Source organism: Spea bombifrons, chromosome 10 (assembly GCF_027358695.1).
Source record: "Spea bombifrons isolate aSpeBom1 chromosome 10, aSpeBom1.2.pri, whole genome shotgun sequence".
In the NCBI taxonomy this organism is placed as follows: Eukaryota; Metazoa; Chordata; class Amphibia; order Anura; family Pelobatidae; genus Spea; species Spea bombifrons.
The window spans coordinates 23,977,698-24,003,765 of NC_071096.1; the positions used below are offsets into that span (position 1 = coordinate 23,977,698).

Sequence of the window (26,068 nt, forward strand, 5' to 3'; positions counted from 1 at the left end):
TGAGGAAGACATTTTTTTAATATAAATTAAAAGCTGTTCCCTTGAATAGCTTCACACATATTTTGGTTGGAACCAGGTTCTTTAGTCATCACTTTAACAGTTTCCCATTCCCCAGAACGGTTTGACAACCGGATTGCATCTACAACACTTTGCATGTATAAGCCATCTTCAAAGGTGGCAGCAGCTGCTAATGGCTTATGGTCCCAAGTTCTTTGATCCTCCTGATCCTGGAATGAGAGAGACAGTGCCTTAACCATGTGTGCCATGCCTTTAAGATAAGGCTGAGGGACCTTTTCAAATCCATTGAAAATAACATTATCCAGAGTATCTGAAAGTAACAGCTCTTCTTCTGGAGAAGAGTTTGTCTGGCCGTAAAGTTCAGTTCCACGTGCAATTAGCCTTCCAGCTGATCCCACAACCAATACTTCATGTACAAAAGCACCGGGCATATTGAAGTTAAGTGTTACTGTGCTGCAAGCCCCTCCGGTCATTTGCATTTGGAAAAAGCAGAAATCATCACTGGTTACATGGCGGATTCCAGTGATAGCCTTGTTTTGCTTTACAAAAGTCTTGAGAAGTCCATGAACTTTGACTGCCCTCTTGCCTGTCAAATGAGTGAGAAGATCTACCACATTTGTACCAATTGTGTGCAGTCCACCTCCTCCCATTAGTTCATCACAGATCCAGCTGTACTTGCTGCTCAGCAAGCTCCCCCAGTAAACACGTACATCACATATCTGGACTTCCCCAACGTAGCCTTCCTCTAGGATTAGCTGTCGCATGCGCACAAAGGCTGGCAGGAACCGCAGAGCATTACCCACTAGGCTCATGAGCTTTGGATAGTAACATGCAGCTTTCACCATCAAAAAAGCATCCAGGCATGTGGCAGCCTTTTCACAGAGCACATTCTTCCCAATTCCTGCCAGTCCAGGGGGGGGGGGGGGGGGAGAAAAAAAAAAAAAGTTACAACATGTAAATACTACAATTCTACAATTCAGCATTCAAGGAGCTTAGTGATATTATTGTTTTGCTTTCCATAAATAAAACTTTTTTTTTTTTTTTTAAATAATTTTCAGTTTTACAACAATGCTCCACAAAATTATAGTAGGCAGAGATTCTTCTATACCATCAGTATGGGTAGTATTATTTATCAAAGACCACACATGGTCTATATTGAAAAGTTTTTAAGCAAAATTTCAATCCTACTACATACAAAGGTATTAAATAAGTAATATGCATAACTGTCAGTGTAAAGACCTAGTAACATTTGTGTGTTCAATTTTGTTTTTATATACTCTCATAACAGTAATCATTCATAATAATATCTTCATAAAGGGAATGGCATCCTAAAAGAAATATATACCGTATTTGCCTGATTATAAGACGACCCCCCAAATCTGAATATTAATTTAGGGAAAAAAAAGAAAAAGCCTGAATATAAGACGACCCTATAGGAAAAAAGTTTTACCAGTAAATGTTAATTCATGTAAACTATTTTTTTTAATAAAAGCTATGATTGAGAAAAATATTTTGGTTTTATTTCCTTCTATTTTCCAACCTGCCCCCCCAGTTATGCCTTATACCCCCTATATGCCACTGTGCCCCATGATATGCCTTTTAACCCTCTAAATGCCACTGTTCCCCATGATATGCCTTTTAACCCTATATGCCACTGTTCCCAATGATATGCCTTTTTACCCCCTATGTGCCACTCTGCCTCCAGAAATGCCTTATACCCCTATATGCCACACTGGCATATTATGGGGCAGAGTGGCATATAGGGAGGTTTAAGGCATTTCAGGAGGCAGAGTGGCATATAGAGAGTTAAAAAGGCATTTCTGGAGGCAGAGTGGCATTAAGGTGGTTAAAAGGCATTTCATAGAACACTCTGCCTTCAGAAATACCTTATGTCCCCCATTTAACAGTCCCTCCCCCTCCCTCCTCCAAACTTACCCGTGTTTCTGACTCCCCTGTCATGTAGCCGGGGCAGCGTGTAGCGCTCTACTCGATTCGCGTAGAGAACTTACGCTGCAGCCGGAAGGAGGTGTGGCTAGCAGCGGGGGTTGTCTGCGTCCATCGCGCAGACCTTCCCCGGCTGTCAGAGATCAGAGTTCTCTCTGACAGTTGGGGAAGGTCTGCGCGATGGACGCAGACAACCCCCGCTACTAGCCACACCTCCTTTCCGCTGCCCCGGCTGCACACCGGGGACTCAGAAGCACCGGTAAGTGGGGCGGGGGGGTTTGGGGGGAACAGGAGGATCCCGGTCCCCTGCAGCTGTGGGGGATCTGGATCTTAGTCGTCTCATAGTCAGACTTATTTGAGGTCTGATTATAAGACGACCCCGATTATAAGCATTTGCTCTGAAAAAAACCTCGTCTTATAATCGAGCAAATATATATATACACACATACATACATACATACATACATACATACATATACACATATATATATATTATATATACACACACATACTATAAAAAGATGACTAATTCATGAAGGGTTGGTTCAAATCTTGACCCATTATCCAATTAGAAGAAGTCAACATGGATTTGTGAAAGACCGGTATTGTCAAACCAACCTATTAGAATTCTAAGAAGAAGTTAATAAAAATATAGACCTGGGTGTGGCTGTAGATGTGATTTATCTCGACTTTGCTAAGGCATTTGATACGGTTCCACTTAAAAGGCTACTCTACAAATGAACAGAAATAGGCTTAGGGGCAAATGTCTGAATGTGGATCAGAAATTGGCTAAAAGATAGAATGCAGAGGGTTGTTGTGAATGGATGTTTCTCAGCCTGTACCCAGGTATTAATTGTATTACCTCAGGGGTCTGTCCTTGGTCCTCTTCTTTTTAATTTATTTATAAATGATCTCCCAGGCTGTATTGAGAGCCATGTCACAGTTTTTGCTTATGACACAAAATCAGGCCGGGTAATTCTAATCTTGATGTTTCTTCTTTGCAGTTGGGGACTGGGCGTGCAAGCGGCAGATGAGGTTCAATATAGAGAAATGCAAAGTTATGCCTTATGGTTAAAAAAAAAAAAAAATGCAACCTATTATTTAACCCCTTAATTACAACTGACGGTCCGGGCACGTCACCCGAAAACGAAGTGTTAACGACAATTGATGTGCCAGGACCGTCATTACTTTAAACCGGTACAGAAAGTGATCTACATTCGCTTTCTGCACCCAAACGGTGTTGCTGTAATGCCTCCCCGGGGCGTCAACATCCACCATACACTGTAAGGTGGCGGACGCCCGTTTTAAAAGCATTTAGGAGGCGATCAACGATCACCTCCTAAACTTCAATGGTGTTGCTGAAATGCCTCCATCAGGAGGCATTCAGCAACACCACTCACCCCAGGACCCGCCACTGCGAGTGAGTTCGCCAATCGCAAGATGGCGACCGCCCTGTAAAACAACAGCAAAGTTGGAAAAGTTTGCCAGAGGGGCTCCAGACCCTCTAGAGAACTCTGGCTCCACTTGCAGGTTGAATACAGGTACTGCATTCAACCATGCAAGTCAATGGAGCCCAGCTTTCTAACCACAGTTTGATTAGTAAAATGTTAAATAAATTATAATAATAATAAAAAAAAAATAGTTTACAACAGTAAAATGTAAAAATAATTTCCCACTGATCAGGGGAACCTTCAAGTTCCAAAAATGTAAAAAAGACAATATATAAAAAAAATATTTTTGTGAGCAAGTCCTAAAATTAGCACTAGGGCTGCAACTAACGATTATTTTAATTATCGATTAGTTGGTCGATTATTTTTTCGATTAATCGGATTAAAAATGCAAATTGTTTTAATTTAAAATAATGTAATAATAAAAAAAAAAAAAAACTTACAATTTACACTTTCATCTTTTTATCACAATGGCATTTCTCTATTCACCTTCTTATTTTATTAACATAATAATAAAAGCTACAAGAACCCAAACAGTGTTTCTCAAACTAGGTTTTAATACAAAGTTATTAGTAAATATTAATTCATGTTAACTATTTTTCATATTTAATAAAAACTATGAGAAAAAAAGCCTTGTTTATATTTTTTTTAATTTACCAAACTGCCCCCAGTTATGCACATCTGACCCCCAGCGTGCCACTCTGCCCCCAGATATGCCTTATACCTCCTATGTGCCAGAGATTTCACTGTGCCCCCGATATGCCTTATACTCCTTATATGCCACGGATATGCAACTGAGCCCCCTGATATATCTTTTACCCCCAGATATGTCTTATTCCCCCCTGATATGCCTAATATCGATATGCCTTATACCCCTATATGCCACTGTGCCCCCTGATATGCCTTATAACTTCCAATATGCCACTCGCCCCCATTTATGCCTAATACCTCCCTATATGCCACTGTGCACCCTGATATGCCACTCCGCCACCCTGATTATTATATGATATACTCCCTGATTCACCACTCTGCCTCCCCCAGATATGCCACTCTGAAATTCATTACACACCCATACACCAATCTGCTACCCTGAAATTCATTATACCCCCCATACACCACTATAACTCACCCATACACCACTCTGCCTCCTCCCCCTTCCCATACACCACTCTGCCTCTCTCCCTCCTCCCATACACCACTCTGCCTCTCTCCCTCCTCCCATACACCACTCTGCCTCTCTCCCTCCTCCCATACACCACTCTGCCTCTCTCCCTCCTCCCATACACAGACTCCCTGGTGTTTTGTGAACCTCCGTTGCTGACAGGCACTTTCACTGGAGCTTCATAGAAGCCCCAGCAGAAGTGAAGGGGAGTAACGGAGGCTGTCTGTGCACATCGCGCAGACCCCCACCAGCTGACAGAGAGGATGATCCTCTGCAGGAGACCTCGATTCTCTGTCAGCGGGTGGGGGTCTGCACAATGCGCACAGACAGCCTCCGTTATTTCCATTCACTTCTGCTGGGGCTTCTACATCATGTGATGCTGGCGCTGCATCGTAGAAGCCCCAGCGGAAGTGGAGGAGAGAGACGGAAGTTGTCTGTGCGCATCGCAGCCCTAATTAGCACATTAGCTTAAAACAATTCTCGCATGGAAAGAGCTAAAATACTGGCATTTTAAATGCCCATGGGGTGGCCACACATCTAATTTCCAATTTGAAAAATGCACGTCCCAAATGTGGCCTTTTAGTTCCCAAAAAACCTATCACCGTACTCAGGAGATGTTGCTAAACACATATTGGGGTGTCGTGCGACAGCAACATATACCAGGAGCTGTAAATTCATACATAAAGTAGGTGTGTGGGGAATGCATAAAAAATACTACTGCAAACTTTGAAAAAATGCTGCCAGTAAAATGTGTGCATGCAAAGAGTTAAAATACCAGCTTTAGAAATACCCTGGGGTGTCTAGTTTTCAAATATTTATGGTTTTATAGGGCACACTGAAATGGCCCGGCTCAAAGATGTACCAAATAGGGCATGGGCAGTGGATCACCAAATGCCAAAGTTCAACATTGAAAAATGCCCCAAATGTGCCCCCCCCCCAAACAGCCAGGCAAAATCATTCATGTGAGGTATCTCTGTACTCAGGAGATGTTGCTAAACGCGTTTGAAATACCCTGGGGTGTCTAGTTTTCAAAAATGTATGATTTGATAGGGTAAATTGCATCGTCTGGCTTCAAAGATACCCGAAAATGGCACATGGGGGGGGAAGAATTACAAGATTTGGAAAAAATGTTTTTGAAATAGCAAAACGCTACCTGTACTTATTGACCCGTAACGTGCAGAAAAAAAAGCAAAAAAAAAAGGGGTTAACGCTGCACTTTCGCTCTCATGGAGCGATCAGGCAGCAGGGGGATGTTGTGTCAGGTCCCCACACTTGTGTGGGGACCCAATCAGGGCCAGCCCAAGACATAATGCCGCCTGGGGCGAAGTTTAAAGTGCCGCCCCCCCCCCATTATCTACCCTTACTCTCCCTTCCTATTATCTACCCTACCCCCCCCCTTTGTACTTACCTTTCATCAGTCCTGCGGCAAGTCTCCCTGCCGGCTTGTAATGCTGAGCACCGGAAATTACGTCATCTTCCGTCGCTCAGCATTATAAGCCGCCACCAAGACCGAGCTAGAGGGCTTCCGCTTAAAAAAAAAAAGTGCGGCCTGGAGCAATAGCCCCACGCTGCTCCATGGTAAGGCCGGCCCTGGACCCGATCAACACACAACCCCCTTCCCTGAATCTGTCTGTGGCAGCTGTGCTGGTCTGGGCAGCAGCACCCCCGAGATCACCACGATTGTGGCAACGTGGGGGCATTTTTGGGGGATTTAACAGGCTGACAAACACCTCAGTCGCCATGGGGACCTGGCGCCTGGGATTTGTCGAGCCCTGCTTTACGGCATTCACTTTAGACAGAAGTCGGTGTTAAATCTTAAATGATTAATGGAACCTATAACTTTTATATATTTTTAACCATCAAGAAAAGGGAAAATTTAAATTCAAAATTCAAAATGATTCAGAAAAACAGACCTCTTAGTGGGCACAAATCACCAATAAAACCTTTAAGGATAACACCAATAAGATTCAGGGACATCCAACTCACCAGGTAAAAGTCTAAATGTAGCAAAGTTGGATTCTCATCATCTTAACCTCTAACATTTCCTTTGAGGTATTTCATCAAACACAATGATGCACTGTTCCATCTCTTGACGCAGAGGAGCCTTATGACCCTCCAAACACCCCTACTCAAAAAAGTCTCAAAAGTGAAGCACTCCCAGGAAAGCCCATAAAACACAACAGCAGCAGGAGCCATAACGACTACCCGCTGCCTTGCTGGGCAGTAAGGGTGGAACGTGGGCTGAAAGGGTTAATGGTAAAAACCCGCCCTGCAGGCTCATTCACAGCCCTCCCCACAAAGCAATTACACACCTTAACCCCAAACCAGTTCACCCCACAACCCCCAAACTTTATTCACTGCCACCACCAGGTTCTGTTTAAGGTCTTTTGGCAATACCTCAGGGGATTCCCGAAGCCGCCTTAACTGCTGAAAAGCTATAAAAACCAAATCTAGTTAAAAATATATTTTATTTTTTTGGAAAAGTAAAAACCAGTAGTGTAATTAATTCCAGCTATCCTCAAACGATTCAAAATTAGAGGTCTGCATGCCCTGTACCTCTTTGCGCATGGTTGATATTCTGCAGAAGATCCAGTAGAGCACCTCTTTGAACGTGGCGATTAGCTTTTCCCCGACACACTTGCAGCATGCTGCCCTTCAGTAGGCAATGGTGATGCAGGGCGCTGGCCCAAATAAATGTTTAATCCATGCATCAAATACTCCCCCCACCTGTGTGCTTATGCAGTCAGCCCATTTGGTCTAATTGAAATGGATTGTACAGCTTAATAAATCGAATGGGGTGGTCACTGGAGTTGCAAGGCTTGGTTTGGGTGAAGGAATAATTAAAGAACTTAGGTAGATGGTATTTCAATAGATATAAGATTTATATAAGGACTGAGCTTTTGCATGATGATTTGTTTTATTTTTATAGACTTAATTTGTTGGGTTTTTTTTGGACTGTTTCACAGGCACGGTAAAAGCTTTATAGTTTAAATGTAGATTTTAATGTTTAACAGTTTCAAGTGTGTTGGCACGGTGTGTGTAAGGCCTTAGTCAGGGATTCTGGAAGTAGTTAAATGTAAATGTAAGTTTCCAGAACCATAAGTAATTTATACTCAGAGTTGGTAATGACTTGAATTACAAATACTGGATTGATTAATTTGTTAAAAGTAGGACCTGGCTGCTGGTTGGGACCTGGTGCTGTCAGAATTGGTTCCAATGCTTATTTGGTTAGGCAGTTGAGGCCTTTGGAAAATGTAGAAAGAAAAAAAAAGCCTAACGTGGCAATTGGGACATAACAATTTTGAAAAAGGTCATTTATTGCCAGCATGGTATAAACTTTGGATGGACCAGGCAAATTTGATGTTTCAAATGAGCTTGGTGTTGAGAAATAGTTGTTTGAAAAAGCATCCAGAAGCAGTTTAAATTAAGCTCAATCTATTAGTGCATTTTATGATAAGTTAAAGTTAACTAGGATCCCATTCCTGAGAACTCTCCAGGTTTTGGATCATAAAACATAACGTTAAAAAAAAAAAAAAAAAAAAAAAAAAAAAAAAGGCCCCAGTGTTCTCACCATGACATCATACGAGGAACCATCCAATTCCAAGAACACAAAAAATAAAAATTAACAAATCCCCAAAAATTTATAATTATGAGCAAGTTCTAAAATTGGCATGAAGTGTTAAAATACCAGCATTTGAAATAGCCTGTTGTGTCTAGTTTGGAAAAAGAAATAGTTTGATGGGAGTAAACTGAATACGAATTTGGCCGGCTTTATAGCACGTTAATTTAACTTATTGCCAAAAAAGGTAAGAGAAAAATGAATAAAAAAGGTCACTGCTAAACTCAGAACAAAACTTAGAATCAACTTTCAATTAGCTTCTGTAGATAACAGATTATAAACCGATGAAAGTTAAATTAGATGATATGATCAAAATAATGGTATCTAAAGAAAGCCATTCTTGAAAACAAATTTGTGTTGATACACTAAGTTAGAAAAAAAAAAGATAATTACAGCTAAACACAGATACCATAGAAACGTTAAAAACAGACTCTGTCACAAATGGTGTAAAATAATAATAATAATAATAATAATAGAAATAATAATAATAATAAAAAAAAAACAGCCTAGTCCTTAACCCCTTTGTGACAATGGCTGATTTTATTTTTTGTACCCTTCATGACAATGGCCATTTTAACATTTTTGCGCTGCTCGTGTTTAGCTGTAATTTTCTTCTTTCCTGTTTACTGAACCCACACAAGTTATATATTGGTTTTTTTCCCAGGACAAGAAAGGCTTTCTTTAGATGACATTGCTTTGATTGTATCATTATTTACTATAAAAAAAAAATAAAAAAATAAAAAGGGGTATAAAATATGGTGAAAAATTTAGAAAAATACTCTTCTAACTTTTAGTTGAAAAATATTTTACTCATCTAGAAATACCCAATGCTTTTATGTTTTTTTCCTGTTTTCTGCACAATAAGTGGGCAATAAGTACAGGTAGCATTTTGCTATTTCAAAACCATTTTTTCCAAATCTGGTAATTCTTCCCCCTGTGCCATTTTGGGTATCTTTGAAGCCGGCCAATGCAATGCAAAACTAGACACCCCAGAGTATGCTGGTATTTTAATTATTTCCATGCACTCATTTTACCACCAGTCTTTGTCAAACTTTGCGGTAGTCATTTTTTTGCATTTTGCACTGTAACCAAAAAAAGTTTTTAATAAGCAAGTCCTACAATTCTTTATCTTCACAATAATTCCCGCATGGAAAGAGTTAAAATATTGGCATTACAAATGCACATAGGGTGTCTAGTATTAAAAATGTATGATTTGATGATGTAAATTGAATTGGCTGGGTTCAAAGATGTCCCAAATATGGGACATGGGGGCAGTAGGATCAGATGTCTAAATGGCAAAAATACACACCTCACAAAGGCGCCCCTTTTACCTCCCAAATATCCAAACAAACCCATGCATGGGGGGTATCACTGCGCTCAGGAGATGTTACTGAACACATATTGGGGTGTTTGACACGGATATATACCAGGAGCGGTAAATTTATACCTGAAGTAACGTGTGAAAAAAATACAAAAAAACTATTTACTACCATAAAGTTTCACAAAGGCTGGTGGTAAAATCAGTGCATGGAAATGGTAAAAATACCTTGGGGGTGTCTAGTTTTTAAAAATATATGATTTGATGGGGTAAATTGCATTGGCCCGCTTCAAGGACACCCGAAATGGCACATGGGGGGGGGGGGGAAATTACCAGATTTGGAAAAAATGGTTTTGAAATAGCAAAACGCTACCTGTACTTATTGCCCCATAACATGCAGAAAAAAGCAAAAAAAAATAAAAACATTGGGTATTTCTAAACTCGGGACAAATAGTAGAATCTTTTTAGTAGGTTTTTTCATTTGTTTTTGCAGATGAGTAAGTGTTAAAAAATTACTTTTTCTCACTTTTTAAACAAAAAACTACCCATATTTTATCATTTTTTATAGTAAATTAGATTATATGATAAAGTTAATGGTATCTAAAGAAAGCCCTCTTTGTCCTGAAAAAAACAATATATAATATGTGTTGGAGCATGAAATGAGAAAGAGGAAAATCACAGCTAAACAGCAACACTGAAAAATGTTACAAGAGCCATTGTCCCACAATATACTACGAGTAATAACCTTGTCTTTAAGGGGTTAAAGCATACAGAGTATTTTCATATGCATTCTTCTATAATAGGGGTTTCAGGGAAATTAGACTATCCCTTTAAACACATCAATTGAATTTCATAGCACAACCTCTGTAACCAATGAAGTCCACATCTTTACTATTCTTACAGGGATGTTTGGAAGAGACATATACCAAAAGTTGCGAATTAATATGCGATGTACTTTCAAAAATAGTTGTGTTTTACCACTTTCAACATAAGAATCTTTGGGAATCTACAGTGCCAATTTTAGGACTGGCGCAAATATTTAAACTGGATGGTTCCCCTTACGGTGTCATAATGACATGACTGGGGTCTTTTTAATTTTCAAATTTTTTTACATTTTTTTATTTTATTTTTATTTTAAACTACCGTATTTGCTTGATTATAAGACAAGGTTTTTTTCAGTGCAAATGCTCTGAAAAATACCCCTCAACTTATATTCAAGGTTGTCTTATAATAAGATCCTCCTCTCTGGCAATCTTCACTTCTGCCAGGGCTTCTATGACGGAGCACTGGCGCCACATGACCCTCCGGTGCTCCATCATAGAAGCCCCGGCGGAAGTACCGGCCGGCAGCAGCGAAGGTTGTCAGCGCACATCGCGCAGACGTCCCCTGGCTGCCAAAGAGGATCCCCCGCAGTGCTGCAGAAGACCTGGTTCCTCCTCTCCGGCAGCCGGTAAACATCCGTGTGATGCGCTCAGACAACCTCCGCTGCTACCCGACACGTTTGCCAGGGCTTCTGTGACGGAGCACCGGCGTGACCCAGCGGAGTCATGTCGCATTAAGTCTGCAGGAGACCTCGATTCTCTGTCAGCCGGTGGGGGTCTGCACGATGCACGGTGTATGGGAGGGGGGAGGAGGCAAAGTGGTGTATGGGAGGGGGGAGGAGGCAGAGTGGTGTATGGGAGGGGGGAGGAGGCAGAGTGGTATATGGGTGAGTTATAGTGGTGTATGGGGGGGTATAATGAATTTCAGGGTAGCAGAGTGGTGTATGGGTGTGTAATGAATTTCAGGGAGGCAGAATGGCATATCTGGGGGAGTTAGAGTGGTGTATAGAGGGAGTTAGAGTGGTGTATGGGGGGTATAATGAATTTCAGAGTGGCATATCTGGGGGAGGCAGAGTGGTGAATCAGGGAGTATAATGAATTTCAGGGTGGTGCAGGGCATTTATGGGGGGGTGGAGTGGCATATCAGGGTGCACAGTGGCATATAGGGAGGTATAAGGCATAAATGGGGGCGAGTGGCATATTGGAAGTTATAAGGCATATAGGGGGTATAAGGCATATCGATATTAGGCATATCAGGGGGGCATAAGACATATCTGGGGGTAAAAGGTATATCAGGGGGCTCATTTGCATATCACTGGCATATAAGGAGTATAAGGCATATCGGGGGCACAGTGGAATCTCTGGCATATAGGAGGTATAAGGCATATCTGGGGGCAGAGTGGCAAGCTGGGGGTCAGATGTGCATAACTGGGGGCAGTTTGATAAATAAAAGAAAATATGAACAAGGCTTTTTTCTCTTAGTTTTTATTAAATAAAATAGTAAAATTTAACATATGAACATCAGTTAACATATGAATTAATATTTACTAATAACTGTATTAAAACCTAGTTTGAGAAACACTGTTTGGGTTCTTGTAGCTTTTATTATTATGTCAGTAAAATAGGAAGGTGAATAGAGAGGCCATTACAATAAAGAGATGAAAGTGTAAATTGTACGTTTTTTTATTACATTATTTTAAATAAAAAAAATTGCATTTTTTTATCCGATTAATTGAAAAAAAATAAATAAAAAAATCGGCCAACGAATCGATTATTAAAATAATCGTTAGTTGCAGCCCTAATTAAGTCACCTGGTTCCTGCTTCCCCTGGGCGGTAAACACAGAGATCTGCAGATAAGGGTGTGGTGGAGGGTGTATGAATGAGTATGTGTAAATGAGTCTCTGAATAAGGGAATATCTGAATGAGTGTGTATATGAATAAGGGAATATTTATGAATGAGTATCTGTATGAATGTGTGTGATAGCATAAATGTGTTAGTGGGTGAAGCATGGCACAGGGAGGCTGGTTAAAGTGATTGAACCATACAGACTGGCATTTTCAAGGTTTTGGATATCTTTTTATATCCTTTTCAATCTTTACAAAAGTTCTATTAACTTGTTACGCAGGTCTTTTGAGCTCCCTATGGCTCAGTATCTAGCCTTTTCTCAGTGCTTCCACGCGAGAGCTAACAAACCATTGACTATTTTTACACAGACTAATTGCAATTTAAAAAGCCACAGGTGTGGGAAATTAACCTTTAATTGCCATTTTAACCAGTGATCTGGGCCATTTGGGCGATATATGTTATCATTATGATTTAGAAAAGGCACCAAACTATGTAGTAATTGGCTTCATATGATCAGCTTTAGTTTTTTTGCATAAACAGCCATATTTTCAAAATAGATGCCAACAGTTCACAATTTCTGCCAGGGTATGCACACTTTTGAGCACAACTGTAAGTTAGTCTGGCACAATCTATCCTTCATATTACTGATTATACCTTAAACTTTCCTAGAATTTTCCCCCATGTGTCAGGCCAATAATTATCTAGTGTACACTATATATGGACAAAAGTACTGGGACACCTGGCAATCACACGATCAGGGACTTTTATGATATTGCATTCTAAAAGGATAGACATTAATATGTATTTGGGCCCCCATTTGCAACAGCAGCAGCTTTCACCCTTCTAGGACAGCTTTCCACAAGATTTGTGAAATCAGGCACTGATGTTCGACAAGGCCTGGCTTGCAATCTCTGTTCCAGTTCATCCCAAAAGCATTTGATGTGGTTGAGGTCAGAGCTCTATGCGGGCCATTCTAGTTCTTCCACGTCAAACTCCCCCAACCATGTATTTATGGATCTTGCTTTGTGCACTGGGGCACCATCATGATGGAATGGGACAGGGCCTTCCCTAAACTGTTCCCAAAGCGTAGCGTTATGCAAAATGTCTTGTTATGCTGAAGCACTAAGATTTCTCGACAGGAAGTGAGGTGTTTAGCCCAACCCCTAAAAAAAAATTTAAAAAACAGCCCCATACCATTATACCTCGCCCACCACTGGCACAAGCACAGGGCTGGTAAAGTTCTCCTGGCATTTGCCAAACCCAGATTCGCCCATCACTGCCAAACAGAGAAGCATAATTCATTGTAATAGAAAAACACAGTGTGGTTGGTTATATCAACGGAGCGAAATTCCGTAATGGTGGCTTGATCAGTGGATGCAGGGTGACAAAAGTGTTAGCAATTAATGCAACTCCATACTCCAACTCATGAAACCACAGAATTGTCGGTGGCACCCGACCACAGTACCAAGCTTGAATTCACTGAGCTCTTCAGAATGACCCATTATTTTCACAAATGTTTATAAATGCAGAATGCATGGCTATATTCTTGATTTTATACAACTGTGGCAACGAGTCTGATGGAATTGAATTTAGTAATTCAGTGTGTTGCAATACTTTTGTCCCTATAGTGTGTATGTTATACTGTATCACTCTAGTTAGGCCGTTTCTTAGAGGTGGCACCTAAATGTGACTATAGCAACAACATAAAGAAACCCCTCCTTGTCTCAAATTGTCAGAATGTGAATTTTCCTTTTGAACATGCATACATGATTGATAAGTCTTTTCAAAATTATTATGTACACAGACCATGAAATTAGCGATCTAAACCACAATGCCGTCTCATATATACTGGGGGCTTTTTGGACAGATATATTATTTGTACTGCAAATTGTACTTGCAATGTGTTAGTGGTAAGTCTAGTTTGATGCTAACAGAGGTCCCACGGTTGTACAATGGTATTTATTCCAGAAACCGGAATGACTTTATATATTTAATGCCATCTAAAATCACCGAAGACACAGTTGTCTCAAAATTTACATATGTGTAGCTTTTAGAAAACACATACTTTGTATGTTACAATGTGGTTATGCATTTTTTCTGCCTGTGTATTTTTAAAACTTGATGGTCACGTCACAAAAGAATATTCCCTGCAATTAAAATTGTTAGAAATGAATTTTTAGTCCAAATTAGACTTGTGTACTAGCATTCAAACTTTAATTTGTAATCTGGGAGGCATGGTTAACGGAGCTGATACCAGGGAGAAATGGACGAAAACAGAATGTCAAGAAAAGGCAAGAAAAAAGCCGAGCTGTGGAAAAGGAGACAGGGACATGGAAGAAGTCGGTAGGGAGACATTGAGATAGCGTGCATTTGATATATCCATGCATCAGGGAGGCAGACAAAACAATCTTATTTCCAGGAGACTTCTGGAATTTCCAGGACAATTGGGACCTCTGATGCAACTATCTATATTAACACATTCATCATACTTTGTACATTACCAAAAATGTCACCTGATTAGCATCCTCCACGCAAGCACAGTAGTATGGGTGTAATAAAGGCATCTGAATCTATGATTAGCTTTTCCTAACAGTAGTATTTCTCTACATTCTCTTCAACGCTCTTCATCCATTCATTTGAATTTGATGGTTACTTGGTCTTCATTAATTGTTAAATTCACATCCAGCATTATTGTATAAAATGTAAATAAGCTATGCTAATACACATTTTGTTCATTCCTTATTATTTTAGTTCCTTTCTTTTCTAGTACATCTGAAAACCCAAAAATATGCATTGTATTTCTGACACATGCTCAATAGTGCTACTATGAGTGTAGTAGTAGCCATTCATGAGTATGGCATTTGAACACCGATGTTTTGCTCGCATGTATACATCCAATTGCCTCCTGTTACTCCAGTGGACTTAAATGGAAGCCAAGCCCCTAGTGACTTAAATGGGAGTACAACTGAGCATTTGCTGGAAGTATGCCTGTTTCACCTTAGATGGCCAAGGGAGACATTAAATGAGACAGAACCCCGGATGTTCTGGCTCCAATAACTGAACAATGCATGCACAATCTACATGTAGTAAGACACATTGAAGTGTTTTTTTTTTAATCTCATAAAGCACAATATTAAAAATAAAACCAATAAGAACATGTATAAGAGGTTATTATACCACTAACAGTTGAAGGTTTATATGGACTTTCACATCATAAAGTGTGACCTTACCTAATGCCTTCACTGCAATTTGCCGTGTGAGAGGGGGAGGTATGCTGATGCACACAAGATCTACATCCTGGTGAAGTAACACATCATCTGTACGGCTAGTGTAAAATGAAATATCCATTTCTTCTGCCAGTTGTTTGGCTTCTTCATCCGTTTTCCCCCAAAGCGCTTTAATGCAAAATCCTTCAGATCGAAGCAATGGAATTAAGACCCTTGCTGTGCTCCCTGTTCCAAAAACACCAACCCCAGGAAGTGTCTTCATCATTGATAAATTAGAAGGCAAAGATTACCTACAAAGAATTGTAATAGGGATAGCTAAAAGTGCAAGTCAAAAGTATTAAATACATTTTTTAAAATATCGTGCTTAGTGCTTCATATAGCATAAAACAAAACGGCTATTATAGTCAAAGTATTACGACACCATAGAGTATCAAATAAGGCGCAGTACACACAAAGATACTTCAAAATTATAAATATAAAGCTAATGTTTCAAGAAAAACAGTGGGAAACAACCATAAGGGTTCAATTATTAGCATTCAAATTTATCAAAAACAGGACCTTAACGATTAACTTCCAACTTTCCCTGTGCAACATCCAGTACTGATATTCACAAACTCCTAAACCATCTAGTCTCCAGAGTCAGTGCACAACACTGACAGGTAAACGACAGAGGGGAGAAAAGGTCACAGTTTAAAATATATATTATTTTTCGAAAAAATGTCTTGAATCAGATGAATGCAAAGTTGGAATACAGAACAGAGAATAGAGGAGGGGAAACGCAAAACATCATCTGAATGTGAGACACATCACCTTTGCCGACTCATAATCAAAATCTAATGTGTAGCAAGCAAACCAGAAATAAACAGAATTACATCTCCACTTTTGGTATATACCTGAGGAGGGCTTAATCCCATTGTAACCACACAAAAAGCCACAGTTAAATACTTTGGAGGGGGAAACATGGAAAAATATATATTTTATATACAAGCATTTTAAAATCTAACCCTATACACCAGCTTCTGTGAAATGTATCCGCAATGTCCCTAAGGACCTGTTTGCTGTCAAGTTTAACCCCTCGAGAACAACTGATGTGCCAGGCACGTCACAGAAATATGTCCCCTTAATGACAACTGAAGTCACGTCATGAGATTAACAGAGCATAGAAAAGAATCGATTGCTTTCTTCACTCAGCTAGTGAATGTTGGTACCCTGTACGAGCCATCGTATTCACTCCATTCATTTATGGTGGCGCCCAGCAATTAAAGAAAAGGCCAGAGTTGGTGAAGTGCCTCTACGTAGAGGCGTTCAGCAACACAAAAAAGCCAGGGGCCCCGTTTGAGCACTCCTAGGAGCGTTTCAATCAGCCACCTGTTAGAGACATGCTGTCTTCTTGGCGGCACCCATTCAAAATAAAATAGTTCACAAAGGGTCTCTCCAGGCCCTCCTGAGACCTGCGAGCTCAATAATCACTACGTGATCAGTAAAATCAAATGAAAAAATATTGAAAATTGAAACTGTAAAAATAAAAATAAGACCAGTGAGGTCACCATGATGACATAAGGGGAATCATCCAGTTCAAAGAAAAATATTTTATGAGCAAGTTCTAAAATGCCTTGACTTCACTATCCATCGTAAAATACTGTATTAGAAAGAGTTTACAATAAATTTTGGACTCAGGGGGCCTCTGGGTTAAGGTATTAGCACCAGTGTAGCCTTTTTTTTTTTTTAACTAATCCTCTGCAAAGATATATATATTTTTGAGAGGATGCTTTTTTCGCTTCTTAATACTGAATTTTGCAGAAAACACCTTGGATTAATGTTGAGACCCAGGACAGCTACTTTATGCAGTAAGCATAACATTTTAACCAGTTTTAACCCCTTAATGACAATTGACGGTCAGGGGACACGTCACCTGAAAAACGGTTAATGACAACGGACGTGCCAGGACTGTCATGACTTCAAAAGGGTGCAGAAAGCTATCTACTTCAATGGTGTCCCTGAAATGCCTCGATCACAACCCCACTGCGAGTGATTTTGCCACTCGCAAGATGGCGGCGTCCTTAACCCCTTAAGGACCAGGCTCATTTTTCGTTTTGTACCCTGTGGGACCGCAGCTGTTTTGACACTTTTGTGGTGCTTGTGTTCAGCTGTAATTTTCTCCTCACCCATTTAGTGTACCCACATAAGTTATATATTGTTTTTTTCAGGACAAGATGGGCTTTCTTCGGATACCATTATTTTGATCTTATCATCTTATTTACTATAAAAAAAAATAAAAAAAACATGGTGAAAAATTGAAAAAAAACACATTTTATGACTTTTATTTGAAAAATCTTTTACTCACCTAAAAAAGCAAGTAAAAAAAGTAGCTAAATAGATTCTACTACTTGTCCTGAGTTTAGAAATACCCAATGTTTTTATGTTTTTTTGCTGTTTTTTGTAAGTTATAGGGCAATAAATACAAGCAGTGTTTTATGATTTCCAAATCTTTTTTAACAAATCTGGTCAGTCTGCCTCCATCTCCTCTTTGGAATATCTTTGAAGCCGGTTAACTCAATTTAACCCATTCAAACCATATATTTTTGAAAACTAGACACCCCAGGGTATTCCAAATGCTGTTATTTTAACCCTTTCCATGCACCAATTATAGAACTACACTTTGTCAAACTTTGTAATAGTAATTGTTTTTATTTTTTTTTTCACACAAATTGTACTTTAGTTATAGATATACAGGTCCTGGTATATGCCACTGTCAAACAACACCCCAATGTGTGTTCAGGAACATCTCCTGAGTACAGCGATACCCCACATGCATGGGTTTGTCTGATTGTTTGGCTGGTAAAAGGCTACTTTTGGGGCATGCGTAATCCAGGTGGTCATTTGGTCATTCTCCCTCCATCTCCTCTTTGGAATATCTTTGAAGCCGGTTAACTCAATTTAACCCATTCAAACCATATATTTTTGAAAACTAGACACCCCAGGGTATTCCAAATGCTGTAATTTTAACCCTTTCCATGCACCAATTATAGAACTACACTTTGTCAAACTTTGTAATAGACAATACACAGTAAAATATACAGTAGATATACAGGTTCTGGTATATGTCACTGTCAAACAACCCCCCAATATGTGTTCAGGAACATCTCCTGAGTGCGGTGATACCCGACATGCATGGGTTTGTCGGGTTGTTTGAGATTTAAAATGCCGCATTTGGGAAGTGCGCTTTTTTTCTCCATTTTGGTCAGTCTGTACCTATGCCCTATCTTTGAGCTCGGCCACTCCAATTTACCCCATCAGCCATTTTTTTTATATATTAGACACCCCTTGGGTATTTGAAGTGCTTATTTTAACTCTTTGTTGAGATTTTTGAGAAATTTTAGCACTTGCTCAAAATAATAAACTTTATTTTTTTATTTTATTTTATTTTTTTAATACTTTTTTTTATATTTTTTTTTTACACATTTTGCAATGTACTGGATGGTTCATCTAGTGACATCACTGCATAATTATTTTTAAATGTTAGCACATTTTTTTTTTCCATTTTTTATTTTTTTTTATTTTTTTGAATATTTTACTAATCACATAGTGATTAGAAAGCTGGGTTCCATTGACTTGCTTGGTTGAATGCAGTACCTGTATTCAACCTGCAAGTGGAGCCAGAGTTCTCTAGAGGGTCTGGAGACCATCTAGCTAACTCTTTCATCTTTATTGTTTATTTTCCCGGGCCACCGCCATCTTGCTTGATGGCGAAGATCACCGGCAGCTGCGGCTGTGACCGCTCTCCGGAGCGGTCACAGCCCATCCAAAGGTAAGTGTTTGGTGTCGCTGGATGCCTCCTGATCGAGGCATTCCAGCGACACCATTTAAGTGTGTTTAAACACTTTTAAAACGGGCGTCTGCCGCCATACAATGTATGGCGGCTCTTGACGCCCCGGGGAGGGGCCAGACATGGCCCCCGATGCCGATCTCGGCGTTACTGAATGCCTCGACATCGAGGCATTACAGTAACGCCGTTTAAGCGAAGAAAGTGATCGTTGATCACTTTCTAAGCTTATTTAATTTTATGACGGTTCAGGACCGTCAAAGGTCATTTAGTGACCTTCTTGTCATGACGGTCCTGAACCGGCAAAGGTCGCAAAAGGGTTAAAAAAACAAACAAAAAAAACCAATGAAGTTGAAGAGTTCTCAGGAGGGTCTGCATTCAACCAGGCAAGTCCATGGAGCCCAGCTTTCTGATCACAATATGATTAGTAAAATAAATTAAAAAAAAAAAAAAGAAAAGAATTAGGACAAAAAAAAGAAATTGTTTATAAAAAAAAAAAAAAAGTAAAATGGAAAAATAATTTCCCACTTATGTCACCACTTATGTAAAAATAAAAAAAATATATATATATAAAAATATTTTTATGAGCAAGTCCTAAAATTAGCGCTTTAGCTTAAAACAATTCTCACATGGAAAGAGTTAAAATACTGGCACGTTAAATGCCCATGGGGTGACTACTTTTTAAAAAAATGCATGCTTTGACGGGGTAAATTGAATTGGCCAGATTCAACAATGTACCAATTAACACGGGGGGGAAAGGATGGCCACACATCTAATTTCCAATTTGAAAAATGCACATGCCCCAAATGTGGCCTTTTAGCCCCCCAAAAACCCAACAACCCATATCACTGTACTCAGGAGATGTTGCTGAACACATTTTGGGGTGTTGTGCGACAGTGACATATAGGGCTGCAACTAACGATTATTTTAATAATCGATTAGTTGGCCGATTATTTTTTCGATTTTAAAAATAATTTATTTAAATTATTTTAATATTTTAAATTTAAAATAATGTAATAAAAAATGTACAATTTACACTTTCATCTCTTTATTGCAATGGCCTCTCTCTATTCACCTTCTTTTTTTACTGACATAATGAAAGCTACAAGAACCCAAACACGGTGTTTCTCAAACTAGGTTTTAATACAAAGTTATTAGTAAATATTAATTCATATGTTAACTATTTTTCATATTTAATAAAAACTATGAGAAAAAAAGCCTTGTTTAAATTTTTTTTATTTACCAAACTGCCCCCGGTTATGCACATCAGACCCCCAGCTTGCCACTCTGCCCCAATATATGCCTTATACCTCTTTTATGCCAGATTCCACTGTGCACCCTGATATGCCACTGTACCTCTGATATGCCTTATACTCCTTATATGCCAGTGATATGCAACTGAGCCCCCTGATATATCTTTTACCCCCAGATGTTTTATGACCCCCTGATATGCCTAATATCGATATGCCTTATACCCCCTATATGCCCTGAAATTCATAATACCCCCCATACACCACTATAACTCACCCATACACAACTTTGGCTCCTCCCCCTCCCATACACCACTCTGGCTCCTCCCCCTCCCATACACCACTCTGCCTCCTCCCCCTCCCATACTCCACTCTGCCTCCTCCCCCTCCCATACTCCACTCTGCCTCCTCCCCCTCCCATACACCACTCTGCCTCCTCCCCCTCCCATACATCACTTTGGCTCCTCCCCCTCCCATACACCACTTTGCCTCCTCCCCCTTCCCATACTTCACTCTGCCTCCTCCCATACTCCACTCTGTCTCCTCCCCCTCCCATACACCACTCTGAAATTCATAATACCCCCCATACACCACTATAACTCACCCATACACAACTTTGGCTCCTCCCCCTCCCATACACCACTCTGGCTCCTCCCCCTCCCATACACCACTCTGCCTCCTCCCCCTCCCATACACCACTCTGCCTCCTCCCCCTCCCATACTCCACTCTGCCTCCTCCCCCTCCCATACACCACTCTGCCTCCTCCCCCTCCCATACATCACTTTGGCTCCTCCCCCTCCCATACACCACTTTGCCTCCTCCCCCCTCCCATACTTCACTCTGCCTCCTCCCATACTCCACTCTGTCTCCTCCCCCTCCCATACACCACTCTGAAATTCATAATACCCCCCATACACCACTATAACTCACCCATACACAACTTTGGCTCCTCCCCTCCCATACACCACTCTGGCTCCTCCCCCTCCCATACACCACTCTGGCTCCTCCCCCCATACTCCACTCTGCCTCCTCCCCCTCCCATACACCACTCTGGCTCTTCCCCCTCCCATAATCCACTCTGCCTCCTCCCCCTCCCATACACCACTCTGCCTCCTCCCCCTCCCATACACCACTCTGCCTTCTCCCCCTCCCATTCATCACTTTGGCTCCTCCCCCTCCCATACATCACTTTGCCTCCTCCCCCTCCCATACACCACTTTGCCTCCTCCCCCCCTCCCATACTTCACCCTGCCTCCTCCCATACTCCACTCTGTCTCCTCCCCCCTCCCATACACCACTCTGGCTCCTCCCCTCTCCCATACAACTCTGGCTCCTCCCCCTCCTATACTCCACTCTGCCTCCTCCCCCTCCCATACTCCACTCTGCCTCCTCCCCCCTCCCATACTCCACTGTCAGCAACGGATCTTCACTAGACACCAGGGAGCCGGGTAGAGAGGCAGAGTGGCGTATGGGAGGGGGAGGAGCCACAGTTGTGTATGGGAGGGTGGTTCCCATACACCCTTCTGACTCCTCCCATACACCGCTCTGCCTCTCTACCCGGCTCCGTTACTGACAGTAACGGAGGCTGTCTGTGCGATACAAACCCCCACCAGCTGACAGAGAGGATGATTCTCTGTCAGCCTGTGAGTGTCTGCATCGCACAGACAGCCTCCGTTACTGCACTTCACTTACACTGTGGCTTCTATGAAGCTGCAGTGAAAGTCCTTGTCAGTAATGGAGCCGGGAGAGAGGCAGAGTGACATATGGGAGGGGGAGGAGTCAGAGGGGTGTATGGGAGGGGGGAGAGAGACGGAAGTGAGAGACCGGCCGACAGTGAGGGGAATCCAGGTCTCCTGCAGCGTTGCGGGGATCTGGATTCCGGTGTTATAATTCGATCTCTGTTTGAGATCGTATTATTATAAGGAGAGGAGTTTTTCAGAGCATTTGCTCTGAAAAAAACCTCTTTTTATAATCGATAAAAATCGATGAAATGATGAAATTCGTTGCCAACGATTTTCATAATCGATTATTATCGATTTTATCGATTAGTTGTTTCAGCCCTAGTGACATATACCAGGAGTTGTACATTTATACCTAAAGTACGTGTGTGGAAAAAATACACATAAAATACCACTGCAAATTTTGAAAAAATGCTGGTGGTAAAATGTGTGCATGAAAAGAGTTAAAATACCAGCATTTGAAATACCATAGTTTTGAAAAGATGTACCAAATAGGGCATGGGCAGTGGATCACCAAATGTCAAAGATTCATGTTGAAAAATGTGCATGCCCCAAATGTGGCCATTTTGCCCCCAAACAGCCAGGCAAACCATTCATGTGGGTTATCACTGTACTCAGGAGATGTTGCTGAACACATATTGGGGTAGGGCTGAAACCACTAATCGATAAAATCGATAATAATCAATAATGAAAATCGTTGACAATGATTTTCATTATCGATTAGTCGAATCGATTTTTATCGATTATAAAAAGAGGTTTTTTCCAGAGCAAATGCTGTGAAAAACTCCTCTCCTTATATAATCCGACCTCAAACAGAGATCGGATTATAACACTAGAATCCAGATCCCCCGCGACGCTGCAGGGGACCTGGATTCCCCTCACTGTCAGCCGGTGGGTGTCCGTGCGATGCGCACAGACAACTTCCGCCTCTCCCCTCCACTTCCGCTCCTACGATGCATTGGCAGCATCACATGATGTAGAAGCCCCAGCGGAAGTGAAGGGCAGTAACGGAGCCTGTCTGTGCACATCGTGCAGACCCCCACCGGCTGACAGAGAATCGAGGTCTCCTGCAGAGGATCATCCTCTCTGTCAGCTGGTGGGGGTCTGCACGATGTGCACAGACAGCCTCCGTTACTGCCATTCACTTCCACTGGGGCTTCTATGAAGCTCCAGTGAAAGTGCCTGTTAGCAACGGAGGTTCACAAAACACCAGGGAGTCGGGAGAGAGGCAGAGTGGTGTATGGGAGGGGAGGGGAGGCAGAGTGGTGTATGGGAGGGGAGGGGAGGCAGAGTGGTGTATGGGAGGGGGGAGGAGGCAGAGTGGTGTATGGGAGGGGGGCAGAGTGGTGTATGGGGGGGCAGAGTGGTGTATGGGGGGGGCAGAGTGGTGTATGGGGGGGTATAATGAATTTCAGGGTAGCAGAGTGGTGTATGGGGGGTGTAATGAATTTCAGGGAGGCAGAGTGGCATATTTGGGGAAGTTAGAGTGGTGTATAGGGGGAGGTAGAGTGGTGTATGGGGGTATAATGAATTTCAGAGTGGCATATCTGGGGAGGCAGAGTGGTGAATCAGGGAGTGTAATGAATTTCAGGGTGATGCAGGGCATTTGTGGGGGGCAGAGTGGCATATCAGGGTGCTCAGTGGCATATAGGGAGGTATAAGGCATAAATGGGGGTGAGTGGCATATTGGAAGTTATAAGGCATATCAGGGGGCACAGTGGCATATAGGGGGTATAAGGCATATAGATATTAGGCATATCAGGGGGCTCAGTTGCATATCACTGGCATATAAGGAGTATAAGGCATATCGGGGGCACAGTGGAATCTCTGGCATATAGGAGGTATAAGGCATATCTGGGGGCAGCGTGGCAAGCTGGGGATCAGATGTGCATAACTGGGGGCAGTTTGGTAAATAAAAGAAATTAAAATAATCGTTAGTTGCAGCCCTATATTGGGGTGTTTATGACATATACCAAGACCTGATAATTCATACCTGAAGGAAAATGTGTGTGAAAAAAATGACTACCATAAAGTTTGACAAAGACTGGTGGTAGAATTAGTGCATGGAAAGAGTTAAAACACCAGCATTTGTCCAGCAATTAGTCTAGTTTTAAAAAAATATATGGTGTGATGGGGTAAATTGCATTGGCTGGCTTCAAAGATACCCGAAATAGCACATGGGGGGGGGGGATTACCATATTTGGAAAAAATGGTTTTGAGATAGCAAAACGCTACCTGTACTTATTGCCCCATAACGTGCAGAAAAGAGCAGAAAAACATAAAAACATTGGGTATTTCTAAACTCAGGACAAATAGTAGAATCTATTTAGCAGGGTTTTTTCTAAATTATTATTAGCTTTTATACATGAGTAAAAGGCCTTTACAAAAGACATACCCGACCCATGTATATTGGGTATTCCTGTACTGTTTCTGAATACAAATCACAAGTTGTTTCAGTAATGTCAACTACCCAAGGACATTTACTGAAATACTGTGTTTGGATGGAATGGGTTTGTTAAAAAAAAAAATGTAAAAATGAAATTTTTCTCCAATGTTTAGGGCAGACTAGCAATAAAATGGTTAAATCAAAAGTGATAAAACGCCCCTAGTAAAATACTTTGGGATTTGGGATGTTAACTTTCAAAAAATATATACTATGTGTTATTGGGGAGCAACTCCCAGCATACCACATTTAAAAAAAAAAATCTTGTTTAGAAACAGCAATGCACGTCATTCATCTTTAACCCTGTAGGTACCAAAATAAATGAAAATACCAGGCATATGTGGTATTTCCAAAAACAGGACAAATCCCCAAATACACTTTTGGAGTCCCCCTCCGATTTGCACTGGTAATTTATAGTTTTTATAGGTGAAAATATTTCCTTTTTCTCCTAATTTTCCCCACATTTTTATATATTTGTCAAACTAAATGTGCTGAAAAAAAATCAATATACAATGTGTGAGGGTGCACTAAATGAGCTAGTGTGCAATCAGAGTTGAATAAAGTCAAAGTAAAGGCACAAAAACATGGTCATTTAGTCATTGTCATTTAGTACAAACATTGTTAAAAAAATAAATTCCGGCCCTAACAGCCTTGGATACAAAAAAAGAAAAAGAAAACAGTCTTGTCCTTAAGGGGTTACTCAGTGTGCACAGGGTTTCATAAAAACATTGACAGCAGATAAGAACCACTTGGCCTCTCAGAAACACCCAACCCTTATACAATCCTTGGTTTTGTGTTATGTTCTGATAGCCATAGGGCTCTCCCGCGCTTCCCTCACAGTAGTAGCCTCTACCGCTTGTGCACGAATTCTTGACAACAAAACATATAATTTTAAGAATGATTCCCTGCTGTAATCCCTCATAACATTTAACATACACAGGGGGGGGGGGACATCATTACCAGAAGAAATATACTTACATATATCGAAGTTGTAGAGCGTATTTATAGTCTCCGCTTACAAACCGCGCTCCAAAATTACTTTTCTAAACCCAAATAAATGCAGCTCCAATGCGATATACGCTCCTCGTGCCACTGGGATAGAACGATCAGGAAATAACCAGGCTCTGGCCTGGAGAAGAGATATCAGACACAATGTATGGGCGGAGTCTGTTCGGAAACGTAATTTCTCTGCTGCCGCTGATATTTACTTGCGGGAAAATGAGTTCAGTCAGTGCTGCTGCTATGGCTTGTCAGTGGGAACCTTTTCTTTAGCATTGGCAGTAAATATTTTCTGGCAACAGATGTTTTATGTGCGCAGGTGTAATATTTACGCTTAGCATGCAAACATCCTTAAAATGGATATATACGGCATTCAAATAACTTACGTTACATGTTTAAAGTGCTGTCA

General features: G+C 41.0%; 1 protein-coding gene across 2 annotated transcripts; it reads right to left on the bottom strand.

Moving 5' to 3' along the window:
• Positions 1–25,827, bottom strand: GFOD2 (glucose-fructose oxidoreductase domain containing 2). Of its 2 annotated transcripts, none has more exons than XM_053449733.1 (3): positions 25,639–25,827; positions 15,408–15,694; positions 1–919 (listed from the first exon to the last, which is right to left on the bottom strand). In XM_053449733.1, exons 2-3 carry the CDS (start codon positions 15,667–15,669, stop codon positions 27–29), a joined length of 1,155 nt encoding a protein of 384 aa, XP_053305708.1. In that variant the 5' UTR covers positions 15,670–15,694; positions 25,639–25,827; the 3' UTR covers positions 1–26. The 2 variants fall into 2 exon arrangements, with proteins under 2 accessions (XP_053305708.1, XP_053305709.1); XM_053449734.1 differs by having other exon boundaries at positions 25,700–25,739.
• Positions 25,828–26,068: the final 241 nt, after the last annotated feature.